The 22,410-nt window shown below is 44.5% G+C and overlaps 1 protein-coding gene across 2 annotated transcripts in view; it reads left to right on the forward strand.

The window, feature by feature from the left end:
• Window positions 1-472: 472 nt before the first annotated feature.
• The window catches only part of NUDT3 (nudix hydrolase 3), a 32,791-nt gene continuing 10,853 nt past the window's right edge, over window positions 473-22,410 (forward strand). For both annotated transcript variants that reach the window (XR_005107843.1, XM_037410140.1), the window contains exons 1-2: window positions 473-959; window positions 14,765-14,875. Coding sequence is in view for 1 of the 2 variants with exons in the window: in XM_037410140.1 (XP_037266037.1) it covers window positions 861-959; window positions 14,765-14,875 (210 nt within the window). In the remaining variant the exon portion in view is untranslated. The remainder of the gene's footprint in view (window positions 960-14,764; window positions 14,876-22,410) is intronic.

Consider the following 22,410-nt stretch of genomic DNA (forward strand, 5'->3'; position numbering starts at 1 on the left):
GCTCTCCCAGAGGTGGCTCGGTGCCGGTGTCCCCCCACACCTTGCAGAGGTCCCCTCCCCGGGGGTGCAGAGCCCCGGCCCCGCTGCCCCCCGCTTTGTTCCGCGCCCGCCCGCGGGGTACAATGGGACCCCCCGCGCTCCGCCACTGGCGTAAGCTGCGCCCCCCGCCCGGTGCAGGACGGGCATTCTTCCCCCGCGGCGGCTGCGCGCTTTGCGTAGAGCCGCTGTCAAAGCGGAGCCATGTGCGCGGGGGGCCGGCCCGGCCCCTGCGCATTTTTCGTAACTGCTAGGGCTCTCCAGCATGCAGCTGCCCGCCGCCTTACGTGCAGCCGCCTTATTCTGGAAGGCGGCTTGCGTAGCGGGCTAGCGTCGAAGCGGAGGCGTGGTGGCGCCGCCTGCGCGGGGGGGAGCGATTCTGGAAGCTGGCTGCGCTGGCTGCGTGGCGGGCGCGCCGTGAAGCGGCAGGGGGCAGCCGTCGCCTCCCCCGCCCGGCGGCTCTACGCCGTTTGCGTAGCGTGCCCCAAGATGGCGTCGCGGTCGTCGTCGTCGGCGGTGGCCGGAGCGCTGGTAGCGGCGGTGGAGCGGCTGGAAGCGAAGGGAGGGATGAGGCGGGCGAAAGGCGGCAGCGCGTAGCGGGCGGCTCCCGGCCCGCGGGAGACAGAGCGAGACCCAGAAAGAGACTGTCGCGGGGAGGCGGCCCCCCTCCGTCCCCCCCGTCCTTCCCCGCCCGCCCGCCCCTCGCGGGAGCCCCGGCGGGTCCTTCCCGGCGCCGCCACCCTGCCCGCCCCCGCCCGCTAGGCCGCGGGCCTCGCCGTCCCTCCGGCCTCCCCCCACCCCCGGCCGCCCCCTCGGAGCGGAGGATGATGAAGCTCAAGTCCAACCAGACGCGCACCTACGACGGGGACGGCTACAAGAAGCGGGCGGCCTGCCTGTGCTTCCGCAGCGAGAGCGAGGAGGAGGTGAGGGCCGGGGGCTGGGGGGCGCGGGCCACCCGGGGCAGGGCTGGGGGGGGGGGGGCGAGGGCCGCAGGGACCCCCCTGCAGCACCCCGGGTGGCAGCGGGGTTGATTATTTATTTATTTATTGCCCTCCGTACCATGAAGCGTGGCTGGGAAAGTTGCTGTGTCTCCCTCTATTATTATTATTATTATTATTATTATTATTATTATTATTATTATTATTAATTTCCCGTTAAACCTAAGGGAAAATGCCCGGGCTGAAAGCCTGTGGGCGGTGGGACAGCGGTGAGGAGTGTTGTGGCACGGGATGTGGGGTTTGGCACTGGAGGGGGGGACCCACCACGCTGGCACGACTTCAGTCCAGAACATCACATGAGATGGGAGAGGAAACCTGACCTTGGATTTATAAAAAGAAACTGGGATAAAAGGGGACTGATGGAGTGCCAGAAGTTGCTGTCCAGAAGGAAGTGGGAATTAAAGGTAGATGGGTTCGTTGAGGAACGGCTGTGTTGCTCAGTGGTGGCATTGTCCGTGAAGTTAAAAAAGAGAAACTTTACACCGACGTGCCTTTTTTTTAATCGCCTCTTAACCTGGGCTTGGGGTGCTGGGGACCAGCTAGACTGCGGGTCTTTTATGTTTTTGTTTTTTTTTTTTTCTTCCTTCTGGAATCAGACATACTTCATTTCATTTACTGGTTCCTGAGTGGCTGTGCTAAAGTCTTTGTTCTCCTGATTATCATATTTGTAGCTACAGGAAATCGGAAGGGAATGCAGACAGTTCGCTGGAGGAAAGTGAATTACCATACCGTTCAGTTATTATTTAACGTGGTGAAGGAGGCTTGACAAACCCTTTGTAGCTGTGCTGTCATGGTGAGGAGTGTCAACAGTGCAAGCAGAAATGGTGTGAAAGGAAAATGATGTGTTTTGGTGCAGCGTTCGTCGTAGCTGGTCCTTCCCGCTGACTTTCAGGAAATCTATGATACTTTGAACTAACTACAAAGAAGAACGTAATGGTGTTGTGTAATGATACTGGGGCTAATCAGCACGGGTGGGCTGAAGGCATCTGGGTTTCCTCATGTGATTTTACACAATTTGTGGGGCAAGTGTGGCAATTCTTCTCAAGAGCTAGATGCCTGACCACGTTAGCTTACGGTATGGCTGAAGGTGGAAATGAAATTTGAACAGCTACCTGATGCAGTCAGCTTTTGTCCGGTTTTTAGTCTTTATTTTGCAACGGCTCAATTTGCAGTGTTGTACAGGCTCCCGTCTGCCCCATGGTAGTGGTCCGTTGTGTCTTCTGGCCAGTGGGAACTGGTCTTATGGTGTCAGTGACACAAAGGTTTGCCAACATGGCAGTTTCACGATGCTGACCCGAGATGGTTGAAGAAGGAAAAATGAACTCCTTCTAGAGGCGTGCAGACTTGTGACAAATCCCTTTCAGTGTAGGTTGAGCTGGTTAGGTTTGTTTAAGGTTGAGCTTTAAAGCTGTTTTTATGTGAAAGTTGGGCCCGTGTTGTAGTTTGCAGCAACTTTCAGTGGACTGAAAATCTCATTTAATTTCAACTGGTATAATTTCAGGCTTTAGTTTCTAGGTAAGACCTAGATTAGTCCAGTTTCAAAGGCAGGAGCTGAGGTAGCTGTCTCCCTGAGCGCCTTGTCTTTTCCGTGGGCCTGTTACGAAGGCTGCAAGTGAAACCCTGGAATTTGTTCTCACGTGAGTGTCATTTTCTCAGTTGAGCTTTGGTCGCTGTTAGCATTTGGCCTTGCCTCTGATCTCCCCAGTAAAATCAGGTGGTGTGCTCTGCTGTTCGGTGGCATGTTAAGGAGTGCTAATTGCTTTGTAAATGATGCAGCATGGGCTGTAGATTGATTTCCTCAAGTATGTGCATGTGTGTGCTTTTTTGTAAGTGAGCCATGGAAATAGTGAAGCAATGAATTAGTTTTGTTTTGGATTGGCCTCCTGAGGACATCACACAGCCTTTCTAACACTGTATTTATTTACGGTACCTATGTATTTAATGCAGAGCTGAAACTGCATCCTGTGTTCTCATCTACTGTGTACGTACTGCAGTGTCCATGTAAGTGGACTTTTTCAACAAATGCATTCAGGAAAGTTATTACCACTTCACACGGTACTAAACACTTACACACCAGCATAGACTCCTTTCACAGGTGTTGCTCTTGGTCTTAGTCAAAAGGCCTAGAAGCCATTTAAATTTTCCTTGTATCAGTTACTGAAATTGGCAAGCAGGAAACCTTTGTTTTTATTAATTTCTCCGATTATTTCTTAGGTTAATTCTCATTTGTTGGCGTTTACTTCATGTTTAATTTGAGAGAAGTCTACTTGCCTAATCTTACTGCTGCTTGCACTTTTTTGATAACAAGAAAGGTGTTATCTGTACACATGTAATTATATAGTTTAACCTGTCTGTGAAAGATTTCTCATTTTTCTTGGAGAATAATACAAAATTTTTTTGTGCTACTGACATACTTTATTATTGATTACTTCTATTAAAATGGCAGTTGAGATCTATTTCAAAGACCTCTCCCCGGAGAGGGTGAAGAAAACCAGACCCAAAGTATGTTAGTAAAGATCTATTAAAAGCTTGCTGCTTAAAAGAAAAAAGAAAAAAAAGAGCAGGTTTTGATAAATAATTTAAACTTGCTGTATTAAAGTTTTATTTTTCTGCAGGACTGGCTGTTTCTGGTTACTGCTTCTTTTAAGCACTTAAGAAATAGTAGACCTTAGCTCTCGTGTTTCTTCTTCGTTTCCTGCTATGAATTTTAAAAAAACCCAAGTTTTTTCCCTTTTTGAGCCCCTAATTAGTTCCTGAATTAAACCATTTTGTCAAGGAACAAGAAGAAATAAGAAGCATTTTGTTTACACTTACAGAGAAGGCTACTTTTTTTTTTTTTCCTTTTTAGGTGTTTAGCCCCTAACTCTTCAGTTCACTGATTTAATTTTCTTTAAAAATAGCTATCAATGGAGATTGTTAAGCAGCATGTCTTTGGTTAGGCATTACGTTTGCAAATGAAAAGAGCCTTCGCATAATAATACTTTGCTTCTTTTTTAGTTTTTTAAGTGATTGATTTTTTCCATGTGCTGCTTGAGGTTGCACATTTTCTCTGTATTGTATTTGGAAGCTACTACTTTTGGACGGGGAAGAAGCTCTGGAAGTTTTTGGAAGACAAAACGTTGGCTGAAAAGATGTCTTTGTTACATATTCCTTTAAAAAGCAGTACAGGGAGAATTCATTCAAACATGAATCTCAAATGGACCAAAAAATAAGTTTCTTAATTGGGCTGTGTGTGGGGGGAAAAAAACTCCTATATCTGTGTCGTTTCATAAACAGTGAGCCACCGCAGAGTTGATGTCTTTTTGGGCAGGAGGGAGAACAGGGGAATCAACAGGATTAATTCAAAGAGAGTGTGAACAGACTTCAAAGGACCTTTCCGCAACCAAACACCAGGGCTCTGCTGCTTCCATCTTTTCAAATGGAGTGAACTTCCCTTGCTGCTTCTGCGAAAGTGGGGAGAGCAGATCAAGGGATCCCCAGTCCTGTGTTACCTCTGAAATAATTTTATTGCTTTGTGATGGCAGCGCCTCTCACTATTGCTATTATGGTGTTATTTAAAAATAACACAAGCATTTTTTGTGTAGACCAGCTGTTTCAATGAGGAAATGTTCCAGAAAATGTCACTAATATCTTACTATTAAGAAGCAGATGGAAGCCTGCTCAATGGCAGCATCTCTGTGTTACATTTTGACAAAAATAAAAAGAAACCGTTTGGCTTTAAGTCCTGCGCTGGTGTAGCTACAGGTTTAAGCATGCCTGCATTGTATCTGGTGAAAGGACAAGCTGCTCATTAACAACTGGTATTTTTAAAGACTTTTTGGAGGAAATGCTTTGGAAAGAATAGGATCCCGGACTGCTCGTCTTTTCTGAATTGTGAATGAAGTCCAAATTGCGATGAGGAAACAGAACTTTCACACAGCGGCTGGTAAGCGCCCTGGCTTTACTGTTCTGTGAGCACGCCAAGGCAATACGGTCACCAAAAGCTACGTTTATGTAGCCCTACAACAGCCTCGGTTGGGGAAAGTAATTTGAATGCAAACGAACCTTTTTCTTCTTCTCCTGGGTCAGTTTTAAACCAAGCAATGATGTAATACGGCAGTTCTCAAATTCTCACTGTAGTACACGTTGATGATCACACAGTGTTCCTGGGCCATCCTTTGTGTGTTTGCTCCGATATAAAAATAATAATAGCTAAAAACACTTGGAGTACTTTGCTTTTGGGACATAAAGGGAGCCCAGCATCGTGTGATCGTTGTACTTTCCATGGAATATAGTCTCAGAATCTCTGTTCTGATGGCTCAGCTAGGCTCTGTACATTCCCTTCAGCTGCATAAAAGGGTTGTGGTTGAAACCAAATGAAGTTCTCCCTGGCTGGTGCGAACACATTACCACATCTCCAGTAGAATATAGTCCAGTTCAGAAATAGTTCTCTTGCTTGTGCTTCTCCTGTCCCTCTCAGCTGTGCCTGTAGCTAGTTTTCTCCAAGAGCAAGAGTATAAACCTCTGCAAACCCTTGCTTCCATCTTAAAAGGTGTTTAGTCTTTTCAGAGAGGCAGCTTTCACAAACAATCTTAGAAGCAATTCCATGATCTCTTGTACTTTCCCAGACTACAAAAGAAGGAAAATTGTTAAATTTTCACTTAATTTACTGGAAGCTCTGTAAGCTGTTGTGAAACTGGAGAATTGAGTCAGCGTTGTTCTGCTGCAACTCAGAGAAAGTGATGAGTATGGGCAGAGGAGGGAGCATGCTCGATCCCTGGGTTTGTTGAGAAGGTCCCAGCAGTGGTGGCCTCTGTCTCTTCCCTGCATAATGCTGCTTTGAAATCTCTTTCATCTCAGATTCATTTACTGCCTGACCAGAGGCTGTAGCTGTTTTCCCTGTCTTTCTCTCCTCACCCTTTGCGTCCTGTCCCCTGGCCTTATTTCTTTTTTTTTCTTTAACTCATGATCAGTTCCCCACCTTGGTTCATCTCATCACCCTTCAGACAAGCTACTGAAGTGTGGAGGCAGGTACAAGCAGCTGGGGGGTGTACCCAGCTGGGACTGCTGCCTAGGACCTAATCTTTCCATGCATGGTCTCTCAAGGTCTGGAAAAACAACTCTTTTGCTTCTCAGTCAAAGGAAAATGATCATGCACTTGGATTTTATAAGGAAAATTATCCTTGTTTGCATACCTCTGTGATAGGGTTGCCCAGAAAAATTGGGTAATTTCAGTTGAACAAAATGAAGAAACTCAATTCTGCCTTGTGAATAGTAAACGTCAGTGTTCAGATGCTGCTGTATATAATACGCAGCGGTTGGGAAACAGGTACTCAGTTTCTTTAAACACTAGCTCTTTCTCAGTCCAACCGAGAGAAGACTGGCTGCATAGGCTCGTCAAGGATCTTTCAAATTTTGTGCATATTTATGTCAGAATTTGTGTCTCTGTAGCTGTCTTTGTTGTGCAGTGGATAACGCACACTAAGTCTTTGTTCTCAGAAATTTCATGTTAACTTGAAATTCAGGCAGATACAGTTACCTACTGGCTAGATGCTTTTAATTTTTTTCAAGGTTCTTCAGATGGTTTGAATGTTATTTTCGTTTCTATTGACTTCGGTGGTTACTTTTTCTTGTGTAAATAACATATATTGATGTTACATGCAGAATTAACTACCTATATTTGAAAAGCCTCTCTAGAGTTTTCATGGCTGTAGGGTTTTTGAATGTTGTATGAGTAGTACTTGTTAATCAAAACAGTAAATGTATACATATGCAACTGCTGACATCCAGAGTCATTCAGTCCATGTAAAAGGCCAAAATAGTCCCTTCATTTCTCTTTTTTTCTCTCCTCATTAAAACAGGCAATTTACAAGCTAGCATTCCTTCTGGAAAAAAATCCACCTGGACCTGTTGTGTCACTACTGAGTGGTCAACAAACTGGTTTTGACAGGCAGAAATAGGTTATCGGTTTGGGGTCTTACACTGGGAGTTGCCTCCTTATCAGCCTTTTGCTTCCCAGGCAAGTGGCTGCTGGTTCAGGCATTTCAGCTGGTTTCTCTGTCCCGTCCCTGCTGCGAAAGGCATGCTGCAGATAATTTTTGTGGTTATCTGCAATGTAATTTTGATGGAGGGAGAGGACTCTGGATTGTGGTGTTCTTTGGTAAGAGTAAGCGGCTGCTCTGAAGTCACAAGAAACTGTAGTAACAGTAATATGACCCTTGGTATTTTGAAGCCAGAGCAGCAGTGCAGTGCGTGATGATTAGTGATTGTTATTCTAAGCAGCAGCCTAAAAACCAACAGAATTTTCTTGGGTTTTTCCTCTATGGTTATAGTACTTTATAGGTGCGATCCAAACACTTGAAATGACTTGAACTCCTTCCAGCTCACCTCTTACTCAGTGTTCAAGACTTGTGCTTTACGTTTGTGTCAGGTTCTGTAGCCTGGGTGCTTTCTCCTTCTAGCTTTGGGCCGTTGATTTTCTGCCTCCAGTTCCTAGGTACCACCTGGGAGGTTACAGCATTACACCACGGAGCAAAGCACGGGTGTGCGTGCAGAAATGACACTCGCCTAAGGAAATGGGTACTGTTGAGAAACAGTAGTGCCTCTGCGAGGACGTGCTGTTATGGCCAGGAAAGGGGTGTTCTGTGGCTTGCTGTTGAGGTTGTGTGTATTTAGCGAAGGACACTGTCATGTTTTAAGCTGGCTGTACCCTTGCTGACCACTGGCTGTACTTGTTACTACTATGTGCTAACTTCCTAACGTGCCCTGAATAGCAAGAGGGTGGGAGAAGCCCTCCTTGTAAGCCTTGGCGTCTGTGTTTAGACCGTCCTGCGTTAGCAGTTTGGCAAAATGCATGTTTTGTTGTAGGGTGACTGAGGCTGTGTTTCTGTGGGTTAAATTAGCTTAATTTTTGCATGGCTTTGCTAACTACAGGGTCTCTTTTCCCCTCCTGCTCCTCTTGCGCTCTGTCAGTGTATGCTGTTCTTGCTGTTTAAAGGCGGTTTGATGTGGTTGAATCAAGATCCCAGTTTTGTCAGATATAAAAACATTAAGTCCAGTAATAATAGTATATTGGGTTGGTAAAAACATTTGTTAACTTCGAGTAATGCGTAAAAGGTCTTTATTATGCTGGACACAGAGCTGCACCGGCTACAGCATCCTGCCTGGTCATAGGGCACATCGGAGAGTCGCTAGCACAGCTAAACTCCAGGCTCCTGAATACAGAGACTCTTATTAAATTGAAACTTTCAAACAAAGACAGATTGTAGGGGGGGGGGGGAGGAAATCATTGAAGTCAGCCATCTTCTCCACCAGTCTCACTACAGCGTGTTATGAGACATGTTACTTGTTTGCAGTCTATTTTCGGGTAAATAATGCTAAAGTGTGAAATGAATTTAAATGTCGGGAGGTTTGTGCTTTAGTCGCTATGCAAAAGATGTGATTTTGTGGCTTAATAGTGATAGAACGCGTGAAAGAGGTTGTTTCAGTAGCCAGTGGCTATAGGTTGGCTTCTGGCAGCGGAATGCTGGCTCGGCCAAAACCCATGTATTTAACATCTTGTCTGCTGTTTCTTATTAAGTCTGCCAGCTTGATTGTGTCCTTAGGCTGGCGTGTGTGGGTAGGACTGTCTTTTCCTGGAAGTCTGGAAGGTTCGCAGCTCATTTTCCATCGGTGTTGTAGCCCAGCTTCTAACAGCGCTGTAGCCCTTTTCGTCTTTGCTGTAATGCTTCTGTGGAGCCTCTTTCTAGGAATTGTGTTCCTTACGGTGTAGCTACTCTTGTTTTATTTATGGGGTGCTGATGGTGGTTGTTTAAATCCGCCACAGCATGAAAGAACCTGGGAATCCCTCAATCTCTCTTCTGTTAACTGAGAATTAATTCTCTGCCTTATTTTGGTTACCTAGTTCTTGCTTTGCAGAACTCCGTTTTTTTGGGGGGAGAAAAAAAAAAACCCTGATGTGAATACAACAGATTTGTATGTAATTAGGTTGTTTTAAGGTCAGCATTGTGTATCGGGGCTCCCAGATTTATCCCGGTGACAAATGCTTTTCCCCTTTTCCCATGGAGCTCCTAGCTCCGCGTGTGGCTGTCCAGGCAGCCTTAGATGTCTCAGCATGTTTCCTGTCTCCTTTCGGGGGGAAAGTTGGTAGGCTGCTCTAGATTTGTTTGGATTTTTTGTATGCATGCTGCTTTGAAGGTTGCTTACTGTAAGGGCTACAATCTAGCACTGTTTAGGAGCCCCTGCTGTAGACTTCAAACGTTGCTTATTTTTCTAACCTTTCTCTTATTTCATTGATTGTGTGTGAGAGCTACTTCAGGGCTGCCTTGTGCGTTGCCAAAGAGGCTTGTGTTGCTCATTTCCCTGCTTTGAAATGACATAATTGTCTTTCAAATCCTGGAAAACAGAACTTGGCCATGTGATGTGATACCTGCAAGTGCTTTTCCAAAAAGACTGCAAGACTTGGCTTCAAAAATCTGCCCACAGAATCCCTGGTAGGACCAGAGTCTCAGTAGCCATCTTAACCACAGTTGCCTGGCAAGAAGAAAATGGAAATGTCAACCTTCCTTTGTGTTTCAGCCTGTTGTTTTGTTTTTTAAAAAGGTAATTTTTCGTGTATTTGTATGATATTTTGATTAAATATCTTCATTATTACTTAAAAACATTCATCTGAATATATGCTAAAGAAGTTAATGAGCAAAAATCCAGGTACCAAGGACACACGAGGTGGTCCTTTAAAAAACTTTACTCTTCTGCTTTGTAAAATTGGATTGTATTGGAAAACGTTTAGTCTGAGCAATTGAGTAACACTTTTTGTCATGCTATGTTGTAAAGTGAATGTAAGCTAGCCTTACAGTGTATCACATGTTTGTTCTGAAACTTAAAAAATATTTTTGACCTCATTATGGCAGCAATACTATGGCATCACTCTTCTGCAACCTGCCCAGCTGGTATCTTTGCTTCCCCAGGTATTTTATGTTCACCCATCCAGCTATCTGGGGAAAAGGTTTCTGCAGGGGAATGTATTTCTTATTTTGCAAACAGCTTTTCAGAGTGGAAAACTTTTTTTGGAAACGGTTTTCAGAGAGAGGTGTTTTTTCAGCAGATCTCATTTTACTGGCTTTTGGGCAGTTTGTAAACATTTGAGTGATGTTGCCTTGTGAAAATATGCCTCGTGAGAAGCTCAAGTTTGTGACCACCTGAGGAACATGAACATACCTAAGTCTATGGGACCTGACAAGATGCATCCCGGAGTCCTGAGGGAGTTGGCTGATGTAATTGCCAAGTTGGTGTCCATATTTGAAAAGGACTGGCAGTCAAGTGGACTGCAGAAAGGAAAACATTGCACCCCGTTTTAAAAAGACTAGAAAGGAGGACCCTGGGAAGCACTGACCTGCTGCCTCACCTCTGTGCCTGGGAAGGTCCTGGAACAGATCCTTCCGTTAGCTATGCTAAGGCACATGGAGGACAGGGAGATGATTCGAAACCGCCAGCTTGGTTTCACCAAGGGCAAGTCCCGCCTGGCCAGCCTGGCCTTCTATGATGGGCTGACTACAGCAGTGGACAAGGGGAGAGCTATGGATGTTGTCTGTCTGGACTTCTTTAAGGCCTTTGATGCTGTCCTTCAAAACAACCTTCTCTCTAAATTGTAGAGGTATGGATTTGATGGGTGGACTGCTTGGTGGATGAGGAATTGGTTGGATGGTCGCATCCAGAGGGTAGTGGTCAACGGCTCAGTGTCCAGATGGAGACTGGTGGCAAGTGGCATCCCTTGGGTCCATACTGGGACCAGTACTGCTTAACATCTTCATCAGTGACATGGGTGGTGGGATTGAGCGCACCCTCAGCAAGTTTGCAGACAGCACTGAGCTGAGTGGTATGGGATGCCATCCAGAGGGACTTGGACGAGCTTGAGAAGCAGGTCCATGTGAACCTCATGAGGTTCAACAAGGCTAAGTGCAAGGTCCTGCACCTGGGTTGGGGCAACCCCTGGTATCAGTACAGGTTGGGGGATGGAGGGACTGAGAGCAGCCCTGCCGAGAAGGACTTGAGCTACTGGTGGGTGAAAAGGTGGGTGTGAGCCAGCGATGTGTGCTTGCAGCCCAGAAAGCCAACCGTATCCCAGGCTGCATCAAAAGCAGCGTGGCCAGCAGGTCAACGGAGGTGATTTTCTCCCTCTCCTCTGCTCTGGTGAGACACCCCACTCCGGGGCCCTGCATTCAGCTCTGGGGCCCTTCGCGTGGGAGAGATATGGACCTGTTGGAGTGAGTCCGGAGGAGGCCAGGAGGATGGGATGGAACGCCTCTCTTAGGGACGGGCTGGGAGAGCTGGGCTTGTTCAGCCTGGAGAAGAGAAGGCTCCGGGGAGACCTTACTGCAGCCTTCCAGTACCTAACGGGAGCTTGTAAGAAAGATGGGGACAAAGTTTTTATCGGGGCTTGTTGTGATGAGACAGGGGTCATGGTTTTAAACTAGAAGAGGGTAGATCAGATTGGGTATAAGGAAGAGACTTTTTTTACAATGAGGGTGGTGAAACAGTGGAGCAGGTTGCCCAGAGGTGGTAGATGCCCCATCCCTGCCACCATCCGAGGTCAGGCTGGATGGGGCTCTGAGCATCCTGATCCAGTGGAAGATGTCCCTGCCTGTGGTGGGGTGGCTGGAATTAGCAGACCTTGAAAGCTTCCTTCCAACCCAGATAATTCTACGATTTGGATTATAACGACCCTTTTACTGGATCCCTTGAAACGCGTTGCATGTATTGGGAGACGGGACTTTTTCAGATGTGTGGGTTTTTGAAACACACCAGTGTCTCACCCTCATTTTGAACTAGGCCCCTTTGTCTTGGGAGAGCTCATTGGTAGCAATATCCTGTTTAAAGTTGTTTTAAAAGAATGACCTTGTAGGGCATGTTTCCTGCTCTCTCTTGATGGGATTTCCTTTTTATTAAACAGGAAATAGTCTGATTACATAAAAGTGTGAGAATGACAGGTTTTTCCTTCCCAGTGAGGGTTGTTCATGTTAATTCTATTCAGAAAATGCTCAACAGCCAGAGCAGCTGAAGTTAATTTACTTTGCCTAAAACTGTTGTTTACACCTAAAAGTCCCTACTAGTGTGTTGCTATAGCATTGTCTTAGTCTGAGCGCTCCATCAGGCTTTCCTGTAGAAGTCTTTGTACAGGGGTTTTCTGAGCAGATACTTTTTTCTCACAAATAGAAGGTGGCAGGACTTCAATGGCTCGAAGTGTGCTGCGCCGAGTTTCAAAGATCTGTTTCTGCCACTTGTTTTAAATCTTTTCCTCCTTTTTTTTTTTTTTTTTTCCTTTGAGCTGGACCTCTGAATTGAAATGGGAAATGGCAAAGATGATGGCTTCCTTACCTGGCAAGAAAACAGATACTTGAAATATCTATTACCTTTCTTTTAAGTTTGTCCTCAGAATCACCTGCTGACCCAGAGGTAGGAGTTTCAGGCCAGGCTCTTCTGTGTACGATGCTGGTAATGAGACAGGATGAAGTGAAAGCCCTGTAGTAGGAAAGGGTGCAGTGATAAGATGGCACAGCCCATCGGCGTGCATGTGTGCTGAGCCTACCGCGGCCACATATCGGCAAACCAGAGGTGGCTGCTGGTGACAGCCATACAGTCCCAGCCCGTGGTACCTGGCTGCTGTCCCAAGCCTTGAAGGCTCCACGGATGAGTGAAGTTTACATTCCCTATTTAGGCATGGCTTACTGGTCGTGTTTTATATGGATTGGATGTTTGGGGGAAAGGAATTCCATCTTCCTCTTGAAGAAAGCCAAACACCATGGGATGTTACTATAGAGTAAATGCTGTTCCGTTGCAGCCTAAGCCAGAAGATGCGTCAGGTAGTAAGCATCTCCGTTAGGAAACTGCATGGCCCATTCAGCTTAATTCATTTCTGGTACGTGTTTGCCTTGATTCAATAGACGTACCGGGGAGTGCTCGGAGATTTCGATGAGCTGCTTTGGGAAATGATCCTGCTTCGTGCAGTGCAGGACTGAGGTGTGCGTTCGGACTGAACTGGGAAGAGGAGGCTTTGAGATGTTATTTTTGGTGGGATCCACAGAAAATTGCTGATTCGAGGAGTGCTGACACTTGAGAACACCGAGTTTAGTTGCAGGCTTAGGAAAGGTTAGACCAGCAGTTGCCAAAATCTTTGTTATGACCCCTCTTCAGTTTCTGCCTTAAGCTTTGCTACTGCTGGTTTGAAAGCTGTGGTTTGGACCCCCACAAGTGACCCTTGTCTCCTCGCCCTGGTATGTTCTAGTCTGCTGGCCCCCCCTCTTTTCCCCGTGCTGAGCCAGCGTGGTCTGGGTGGCCCTGGAAGACGAAAAATCACTTTGCAGCGTGGTTGGTTGGCAGATGAGTTTTCAGAAGATAAAAGAACTGGGAAACCCTGGAAATCTTACGCTTGTTTTTGTTTCAGAAGTTTTAATTTTGAATTCTGTAGGTAGGTTTCCCCTTGGTAATTAGCACAAATCTTTTCATATCCTACTGGTAAATCAACATTTACACAGTAAAGCCTGGGATTTTTAGTGTCTCGCACAGTTTAACTTCGAAATGTCTGAAACTGTTACAGCTGGCCTGTAACCTAATTGGACTGGTATGTTGGAAAGTTTCTGGAGCAAGTCGCTTTGGCTGTAAGCTTTGTGCCAGTGAAATGATGAAGTATAGCATGATGACTCTAATGAACAAGCTTTGTTTAGAGAGCTGAAAAACAGTATTAGTTTTGTTTTTAGTTTCCATCTCTGCTCATGGATGTATTGCAAGTAGATTTAATAAGCAGTGTCTCAATATTCTTTGGGGAAGTTTTTCGCCGGTGGAGATTGTTAGTTGGCTTTTTGTTTCTGGAAGACGACAGAACAAAACCTGAACTTGCACAGAGCAGAATTATGGTGGAATAAAATGTGTTTCAAGAAAGACTGCCACAAAGCCTGCTTATGAAAAATTACTCCTGTGAAAGTGGTTGAACTATTTTCCTGATTCAAAAAAAGTCCGTCCTTCTATGCAGCCTCGTCATAGGGCTTTTAAGTGGTTTAATGTAGAATTATTTTTTGTTTGTATCTCATTGAACAACCTCATCTAAAATAAAAGTAACCAAGTGCTGGCTCTAGAGCTGAACTCGGTGGTGCCTGCTGCAAAAGAGGCAAAACTGGGAAGTTGACAATCTCTGCTAAAACAATTGCACATAAATATTTTAGTGGGTAGTTACCTGACTTGTGTATGTCGTTAGCATAACTGCAGAGGCGGACAAGGCCAAAGGTACTGATAAAGGTAAATCAAGCTACTTCTGCAAAGGTGCTGAGCAGCTTCTGGTGCCATCTTAGGTTGTTGCATGCTGTGTATGTATCCCAAGCTGTCGAGACTATGTAGTGACTTTGAGTACAGCAGTGATCTCTTCCACTGTAAGTATTGTGATGCTGTATCAAATACCAGATCATTGTTCCGGTATGCAGAGGCACTGATTTATTCTGTGATGTGTCCGAGCAGTGAGAAGGTAGCGGCTGAAATAATTTGAAGTGTTGGAGTGCCTTGGTGTCACCGATAATATAGTTTGCCCAGCTGTCTGAAAGGGGCTAAGGAAATTGTCTTGGAAAAAGTGGATTATTTTCAAGGGCTCGTGTTGGATTGGCTGTGTCTGGAGGTGTGAGAGATGCAAAGACAACTTCTCTTCAGCTGGGCTCTGAAAAGGAGCATCGCCTTGAGTTTATACATCACCTGTGCTCTGCTTTCCACAGGTGCTGCTGGTTAGCAGTAGTCGTCATCCTGATCGATGGATTGTCCCTGGGGGTGGCATGGAGCCCGAGGAGGAGCCCAACGTGGCTGCTGTACGAGAAGTCTGTGAAGAGGTGAGTGTTTGACAAGAGCAGGAGCTCCTGAAGCTTTGCTGCTGATTATTGGTGAAGGCTTTGTGAATTTGTTTTCATCACTCTTGCTTGTTTTTCTTAAGATGGAAAGGAATACAAGGTCACTGGTGATATCCCAGTCATATGTGGGAGGGAAACCAGAGTCCTAAATAAAGATAGCACAGGAATGTAATTAAGGCGCTCTCGGTCAGAATGAACTTTTCCTCACCCGATACCTTTAACTGAAAATAGATAAAATTAAACTGTAGTCATTTCAATGCATATGATGATATTCTCTGGTTTGTTTTCTCTCTATGACGAAGAGTTTCTTAAGAGAACTTTAAAAAAGAGCTGTGCTTTTGTGGAGCTACCTAATACTTGAGTAGAAGGTAGAAAGTAAGACCTTATGAACCACTGAAGACACCCCAAATATAGGGACCTTGGTATGTTTTGATCTAGTACGTATTTTGAGTTTTATGTGAATAAGATAAATTGATCATGAGAGTTATAAGCAATAATCCCTAATATGTTAATTTTGGTGGGGTTTTTTTTTTTTACTTGAAGCTATTTCAGAAAGGAGATCAAACAGCAAATCAGACACAAGATTGATGATCTGTAAGGAGAAGGCGTATTTTTCTCTTAAAGCTGAAAGAACAATTTTATCCTTCACAAGGAAGAACTTAAAGACAGCAAATGGCAGTTGACTGCATCGTATGTAAAACACGTCTTTAGAACTTGCTTCTGAATATTTTCAAATTGGAGAGATGCTTGGATTCAGGAACGATTAAGTGATTATATATGGATGACCAAGTCGGTTCACAGTTATATAAGGCAGGATTAAAAATGCTTTCAGGAGGGTTATAAACATTTGTGCTGCGGAACAGAAGTCAAGAGCTAATTGATGGGACTTGGGAGGAAGCTGTGCCAGTAGTTGCTTTATTTATTTATTTAATGTCTGGTATATGAAGATTTTCCTCTGACGTATTTGGAAGTATCTGCTGCTGTCTTAACAAAATGCTGAATATTTGAGCCTTCGGACTTACCTAATGTGGCAGTTCTCAAGTCCTGTTTCTCTTTTGATGGCTTTATTATCTAGCAGTTTATCAGAAAGGTATGAAAGATGATACAGTCAAAGTTTATTTTTTTTAAAGTGTCTTTAGGTCCCTCTCGTACTGGGGATTGCTGCTTGCAAATTTGGTTTTCTTGCTTTTTTAGTAACTCGGCGATCGTTCAAATACGGTACCAGCCAAAGTGAGTTTAACCAGAACAATAGATATATTTTTAGCTGCAGAGTCCTGCTTTACAACCCTACCGTTATTAGTAATCATTTGATACAGAAGTCAAGGGTTCATCCAGGAGATGCATGGCTTCGCCTTTCAAATCCTTAAAATAAATCCGTATCGACCCTCCCTTCCTCGGGCAGCGCAGCGCCTTGGAAGAGTCGCTTTCTTTCCATGACAGCTCGGTGCCTGAAAGGAAGCCTTGGCACGGGCTCAGTCTGCAGCGAAGAAACTGGTTTGGGCTGGCTGAGATAATCCCCTCTCGCTCAGCTGGTGTTCCCTCGCTCACGTGGACCGGTGCCGAATGAGAATGTAATTCAAACTGTGGCAGCCTGGCAGGGTTGTGTCATTCCCAGCGAAGCACCTATCTGCTTGAATGCCGCTCAACAAACGGCAAACGGCGAGAGCTCCAAAAGCGGCAGGATTACCCCAACAGCTAACCTCGACGACACCTAGTAGCGTTTGACGGGAGCGCGTGGTTGGAATCTCAAATGGAGCGATCAGATGCTGTTATGGTAAAGGCTTTGCTGAAAGCGCTCTGCAGAAGAGCAGCCTGTCACGTGTGTAAAATTACTTGAGCACTTCTACAGCTAACGATTAGGCTAGCTGACACAGGTGGAAAGCACGGGGGAGCTTTTAGACGTGTAAGACCTTCCTCAAATAGGTTTGTGTTCCAGCACGCTGTTTACGATCCCCACACAAAATTATAATGTACATCAACTGCCTTGAGCTCGGCGAGCTGTTTACTGTTGCCTGGGAATGTGCGTGCGGGAGGGGAGTGTTTGTTATAGCACAGCTGTAACGCTCTACGGGACTTCGGCACCCGCTTTCCCAGCTTGTGCTGTTGATTTGGCAGAGGAGGTCTTTTGGGAGACTGCTGGCCAACCGGTGTGCGTGCTAGCTGGTAATTCTTGTTCATCCTTCCATGAGAATCTAGGCTTTTTCAGGTAGGCTGTAGCAGGGGCTGATTTCTGAGTAGGTTTGATGTCTTTGCTTCTCTCCTGGGACCGACTGATGTGCCACTCGCAAGCAAACGAGAGGTTAGCTGAGCTGCCTGCCGGTCCAAGTCGTGGAGGAAAATTGTGGACTTTCTTTCACTGGCTTTGGTGTGCCTTTTCCATTTTAACAAGACACAGTTGGAAGAGCCATGAGGACTCATTGCCCTTTCAGTTGCTTGTGGTCTTTGAAAATGACAATAGGCTGTTTTTTCTCAATTTATTCCTTTTTGCATGGTACGCATTCTCTTTTTAAAATACACTTCCCTAAACTAAGATTTTTAACTTCTGCATTCAGTGTTTTAATTTTACCATGTATGTTTGAGTTTATCCGTTTTTTTGCTGCAATAATTGCCCTACAAAGAAACCTGACTTTTCCCTTTCTCTGATTTTCAGAATTTTAGAAGACTGTTGTGAAAATGAAATGTTGATTCTCAGTGAAACCTGTGATCCCTCTGCCCCAAGCTGAGTTAAAGTCCTTGTCCTAGTTTGAGATAGTCCTTATCTATATTAATTTGTACCAGCAGAAGTATTGAATTAGACAGGTACCAACGCTTGTCATGCTTGCTGTCGTCTGCATAAAATTTGAAGTGACTTGAGTTCTTGGCCATTGTTTTAAGGCAAAGTGACAGTAGACAAGCACGCTAGCTCTGAATGAGAGCAACCTTTTCAGAATAGAACCACTTATTTCTGACAGACTGTTGAAAATTGATGTAGTCAGTCTTACACAGCTGTAAACTCCGTGTACATTCTAATGTCCACCTTCTAGAAAAAGTATGCCCTTTTCAAACAGTCATTAGCACCAATGTAGTATATTTTTTTTTTACTTCTTCATTCTTGGATTATTTTTTTTTCGCTATTGGCTTCTCTCCCCAAAATTAATCTTACGTTAGGAATAAGGATTTTTTACGAGTGTGAGCAACTGGCAAAGAACATGTTTTAGAAATAGATGCCTTAAATTAAACTTATTATAGAGTGACTTTGAAAAAAGCCTCCACGCTCATCTGTTAAACCCAAAGGCATTTCATTTTGCACTTACAGCATCTTTCACATCCTGACCTTTAAATACTTAGCAAATGCCAAGTTCTATAAAATTACGGGAGTGTTAGTCATGCTTTCTTCATGGGAATCAAAAGCCAGATAAATTGTGCTTGATCTGTGATCAAACAGGCAATTGATGCCAATATTAAAAATAGTCCATCGTGATAGTGCTTTGATCTGGCTGCTAGACCTTTTTTCTTTTTTTTCTTTTCCCCTCTTAAACATGTTTTATAAATAATTTTTTCTGTTTCATGTATTTTGTTAGTGATTTAAAATACGAATGTTGACACTGTTCGGTGCTAAAATAGGGAGACTCTTTGGTTTTTAAATATTGCAAGGACTGTGGATGAATGACAGAGGTGATGGCGTTGAACTCTTCCTACATTTAGTAATACTCGGTGCAAACAGCGGGCCGAGTTCACTACTTTCTGTTACTCTTGTGTACTCAAACTTCATACAAATGAGTACAGTGTCTTAAAAGTTCCTGCTCTGACATGGCATTTCATGTCTCTCTCACAGATGTAAAAACATATTATTGGTTGTAATGCAGTAAAGGGGTGAGTAAGTATAACCCTCTCTGAGACACAGCAAGAAAATTTGCCTAGCAGGTCCGTAATTGGCGCCTTTAGAACTTGTCTAAGCTAGCAGTTTTTATGGGTGTGCTTTACTACCTCAAGTAGTGCAACTATTAGAGCAAAGATTTGGGTGTTTTACCACAGTCCTCTTGCCCAGCAGTAATCTGTAGTAGATGCAGGCTTTGAGCCTAATAGAGCAAAGTAAAATAGCTGAAATTCCAACCCACATTTTCCTTAGCTCAGATGGAAGGAAATAAAAGCTGTCCCTAGGAACAGATGGTGTTGCTGCAGGCTGCTTTTTGCATCTGACCCCAACTTATTTTCAGCTTTGAAACCTGAACCTGCTGTTCTTGGATGTCTTCAGTAATTTTTCTTTATTAAAACAAGTTGTTCCATGAGCAGCAGAACTAGTAAAGCTTCATTTCCTCCAGATTTTTGTTCCTTGTCCCGAATGCCCAGCCCACCCCGCTGGGTGTGCAGCAGCGGTTTGAAGTGGTGTGCTGTTTTGGGGCGGCTGGCTGTTCTGTGACATTGATGCACTCTTGCCAGGTCTATCTTTTTTTTCCAGTGAGGACTACCTCGGATGCTGGAGACTGATTTGAATCTGCAGAGCAGTGAAAAAGAAGCTCATTTTTGCAAGCTGCGTCTGTCCTCTTTTTTTTTTTTTTTTCTACCTGAGTCTGCCTCTTCCTGAGCAAACACTGTCGTTTGATTGATGGGCTTTATTTTCACACCTACAGATGGAACAGTTGGCGCCGGTGATCTCTTACCCCTTGTTGATAGGTTTAATAGCATCTTCCTGGGACGTGTGCATATTTTGGGGGTTGCAGCCCAGGTTCCATGTGCGGCACTTCCAATGCTTGGTGGGGGAACATGTACCCAAATAAATTGTGCTGTCTCTGCCAGACGCTTACTGTTGTGGCCCACGAGGGCGGAGGATTCTCAGTCCGTTTACTACCGAGGAGAAAATTCCTGAGTCATCTGGTACAAATTAAGATTTAGATCCAGCATTCAATCCTGGATGAGCCTGTGACTGTGCTTTTAACTTTCCAAGAAAATGCTCATTGTCCTGCGGTGGAGTCGGGAGGGTGCTAGGGGTTGGCCCGTAGCAAGGCAGGAGGTATGGAGCTTCCCCAAAGAGGAGCCTGGCACTTCCGTTGCACGTTGTCTAGCTTGCTTTGTTAGTGATAACAGCTACAGATTATTTTCTCAGATGTCTTGCGCAGCTTTTATGTCAGAAACTCATGCGAGACTGTGAATTCCACTTCATGATTGTTTGTTCGATTAAAGTACGTGACTGTACAGAGACCTAGGATGTTCCTATTTGCGTGTGAATTAAGTGCTTTATCAAAAATAGGTGTATAACAATCCAGTTGGTCTGTGTTGGATGTCCTATATGTCATCTTTAAAATCCACTATACCAGTAAAATAGGTTGAGGGTGCCATTGGATTCCAGTGGTAGGATGTGCTTTGCAGTCTTCTATAAAATCAGCCCAGTATTTCTTTGAATCAAACCATTGCTTTGCCGCCATTTACTACTGCATGTGGTAAATTCATATGTGAAGAAAACCTTAGCACTTTTTAATTCAACGTGACTTTCCTACAGCACATGTTTATCTTGGCATCGTTTTTTGTGCCTTTTTGGGTGCATAAGACTAGGCAGAAGAGAGAAGAAGGATCCTAGTTTGCAGACGGAGTGTTATTTCTGTCGCCTCTCTGTTTAAGCAGAACAGAAGGAAGGGCTCCTCACCTGCCTGTATCACTTCAAGCACAGTTTTAGAGCTGGGGATAAACTGCTTGGGAGGCTGGTCGTGCTGTATTCATGCTTGGTTTCCAGGCTGGCTAGCTGCCTGGAGATAAATTTGTTTCCAGTCAGATTGAGAGTTCACTAAGCATCACAACAGCATCCCTGGCTTTTGATGCAGTGCCTCTGCAGGTAAGGAGAAAAGAAATTGGATAGCCCTCTCCAGGAACCAGTGAAGAAAATTGGCTTAAGACAGTTATTTACCTGAAATATTTGGTTGTGTATGTATGTTGTGACGGTGGAAGCCTTGCGTTCCTCCCTGTGTTATTGCTGGCTGATTGATATTGCTGCTTATGCAAAAAAAAAAAAAAAAAAAAAAAAGCCCACTGTTCAAGGCTGCTGAAGGTCTTCTTTGAATGAAATTCATTTGAAGTATTTGCCTTCCAGTTCACTTCTGAGAGAGATTAGCCCAGGGTTAGCAGTAACAGTTTTGCAGATGAGGTAAAATCGCTCATCCGCAAAGGTCAGACCCAGTTATCTGTCCCAGCCATGCTGGTGTGCGCATACACGCGTACATTGACCTTCATGGAATTGCTGTTTGACTCCAGAAATAACCTTGGGGTTAATAGTCAGTGGTCCACCTGTGGGCTGAGCAGAATGTCAGAAATACTGATAAGACAATAAATTTTGCATCCAAAGACAACATGAAAAGGTTCAGTTGAAAAGCTCCTTCCTAGAAGTAGAGGTCAGGGAGCATGTTACAGAAAGAATTACAGATTTCTGTGAACACCTGTAGTAGGGGCAGCTACAAATCCTTTTCTCTTGGGGCAGTTCTAGCATCAGCTGTCATTAGCAGCACTAGTGAGGTGTGCTCTGGCTGTGTAATTTGGTGTATCTGTATGTTCATTTAGTAGGCTGGGCACTTAACCAGAAAAATCTTCTAATTAATAAAAGTTCTTCCTTCCCAAAAGCATGTGACTGTACAGCAACTGGTTAGTAGCTGAACAAGTGGGAAATGGCTTATCTCAGCTGCTCAGGACAGAGGATTTTTCTTATTAAATATTTAGTTGCCCTCACCCAAACATCTTGTTTGTTTGTTTGTATAAGGAAAAAAAAAAAAGCCTGACATAATCAGATCTGCCTATCTTGGCTGCAAGAGCAAAGGCACGATTTTCCTGAACTGTTTCAGATGTGTTCCAGCTGCCAGAGACGACAGCCAAATTTACCTTCCAAATGTGGCTGGGTGGTTTGCCAGATTCTGTGGAGTGTTTGAAACCAGTTAAGTCGTGGAGCAAAATCTCGTCGTGTTTGTAGCACTTCAGTTGCAGGCATCTATAGTTGTAAAAAGGGGGGGAAAAAAAATAATGTAAATTACTGGGGAGGGGAAAGGAGAGGTCTGGGGGGAGAGGAGTGGGATGGCATTTTGCATGCATGCATGATGCGACACCGGAGAGCAGAGGCGAGAAACAGCAGTTTGAGAAAGTGACTGAGCCACAGCGGTGAGTGGATGTTTAAAAAGTGACAGCAAATCAGATAAAGTGGGTAGATCCTCAGTAGTATTCGAGTAGAAGACAAAACTGTTGCTTAGATCTCCTCTTGATTTGTGTCTGTGCCTGATTCAAAAGGCTTCTCTCAATACCCATCTGTATTTTCATTTTCTATCAAAAAATAGTCTTGTTCCTGTTGCAGAGGCCACATTACAAGAAAGTATTTTATGTTTGTATTAGCTTGCTTCAAATGTATGCAGGGCATCCCTGAAATACCTGGTAGCTGTCATGTTGCTTTGATGGTGTAAGTGGATGTCTCGTACATACTTTGAAGTTATTTTCTTAAACTATAACTTCAAAGGGGTAAAACTGCTAACGCCAAAGCAAATTTTATCCGTGTTTAGGCTGTAATAACC

Source organism: Falco rusticolus, chromosome 17 (genome assembly GCF_015220075.1).
Source record: "Falco rusticolus isolate bFalRus1 chromosome 17, bFalRus1.pri, whole genome shotgun sequence".
Classification (NCBI taxonomy): Eukaryota; Metazoa; Chordata; class Aves; order Falconiformes; family Falconidae; genus Falco; species Falco rusticolus.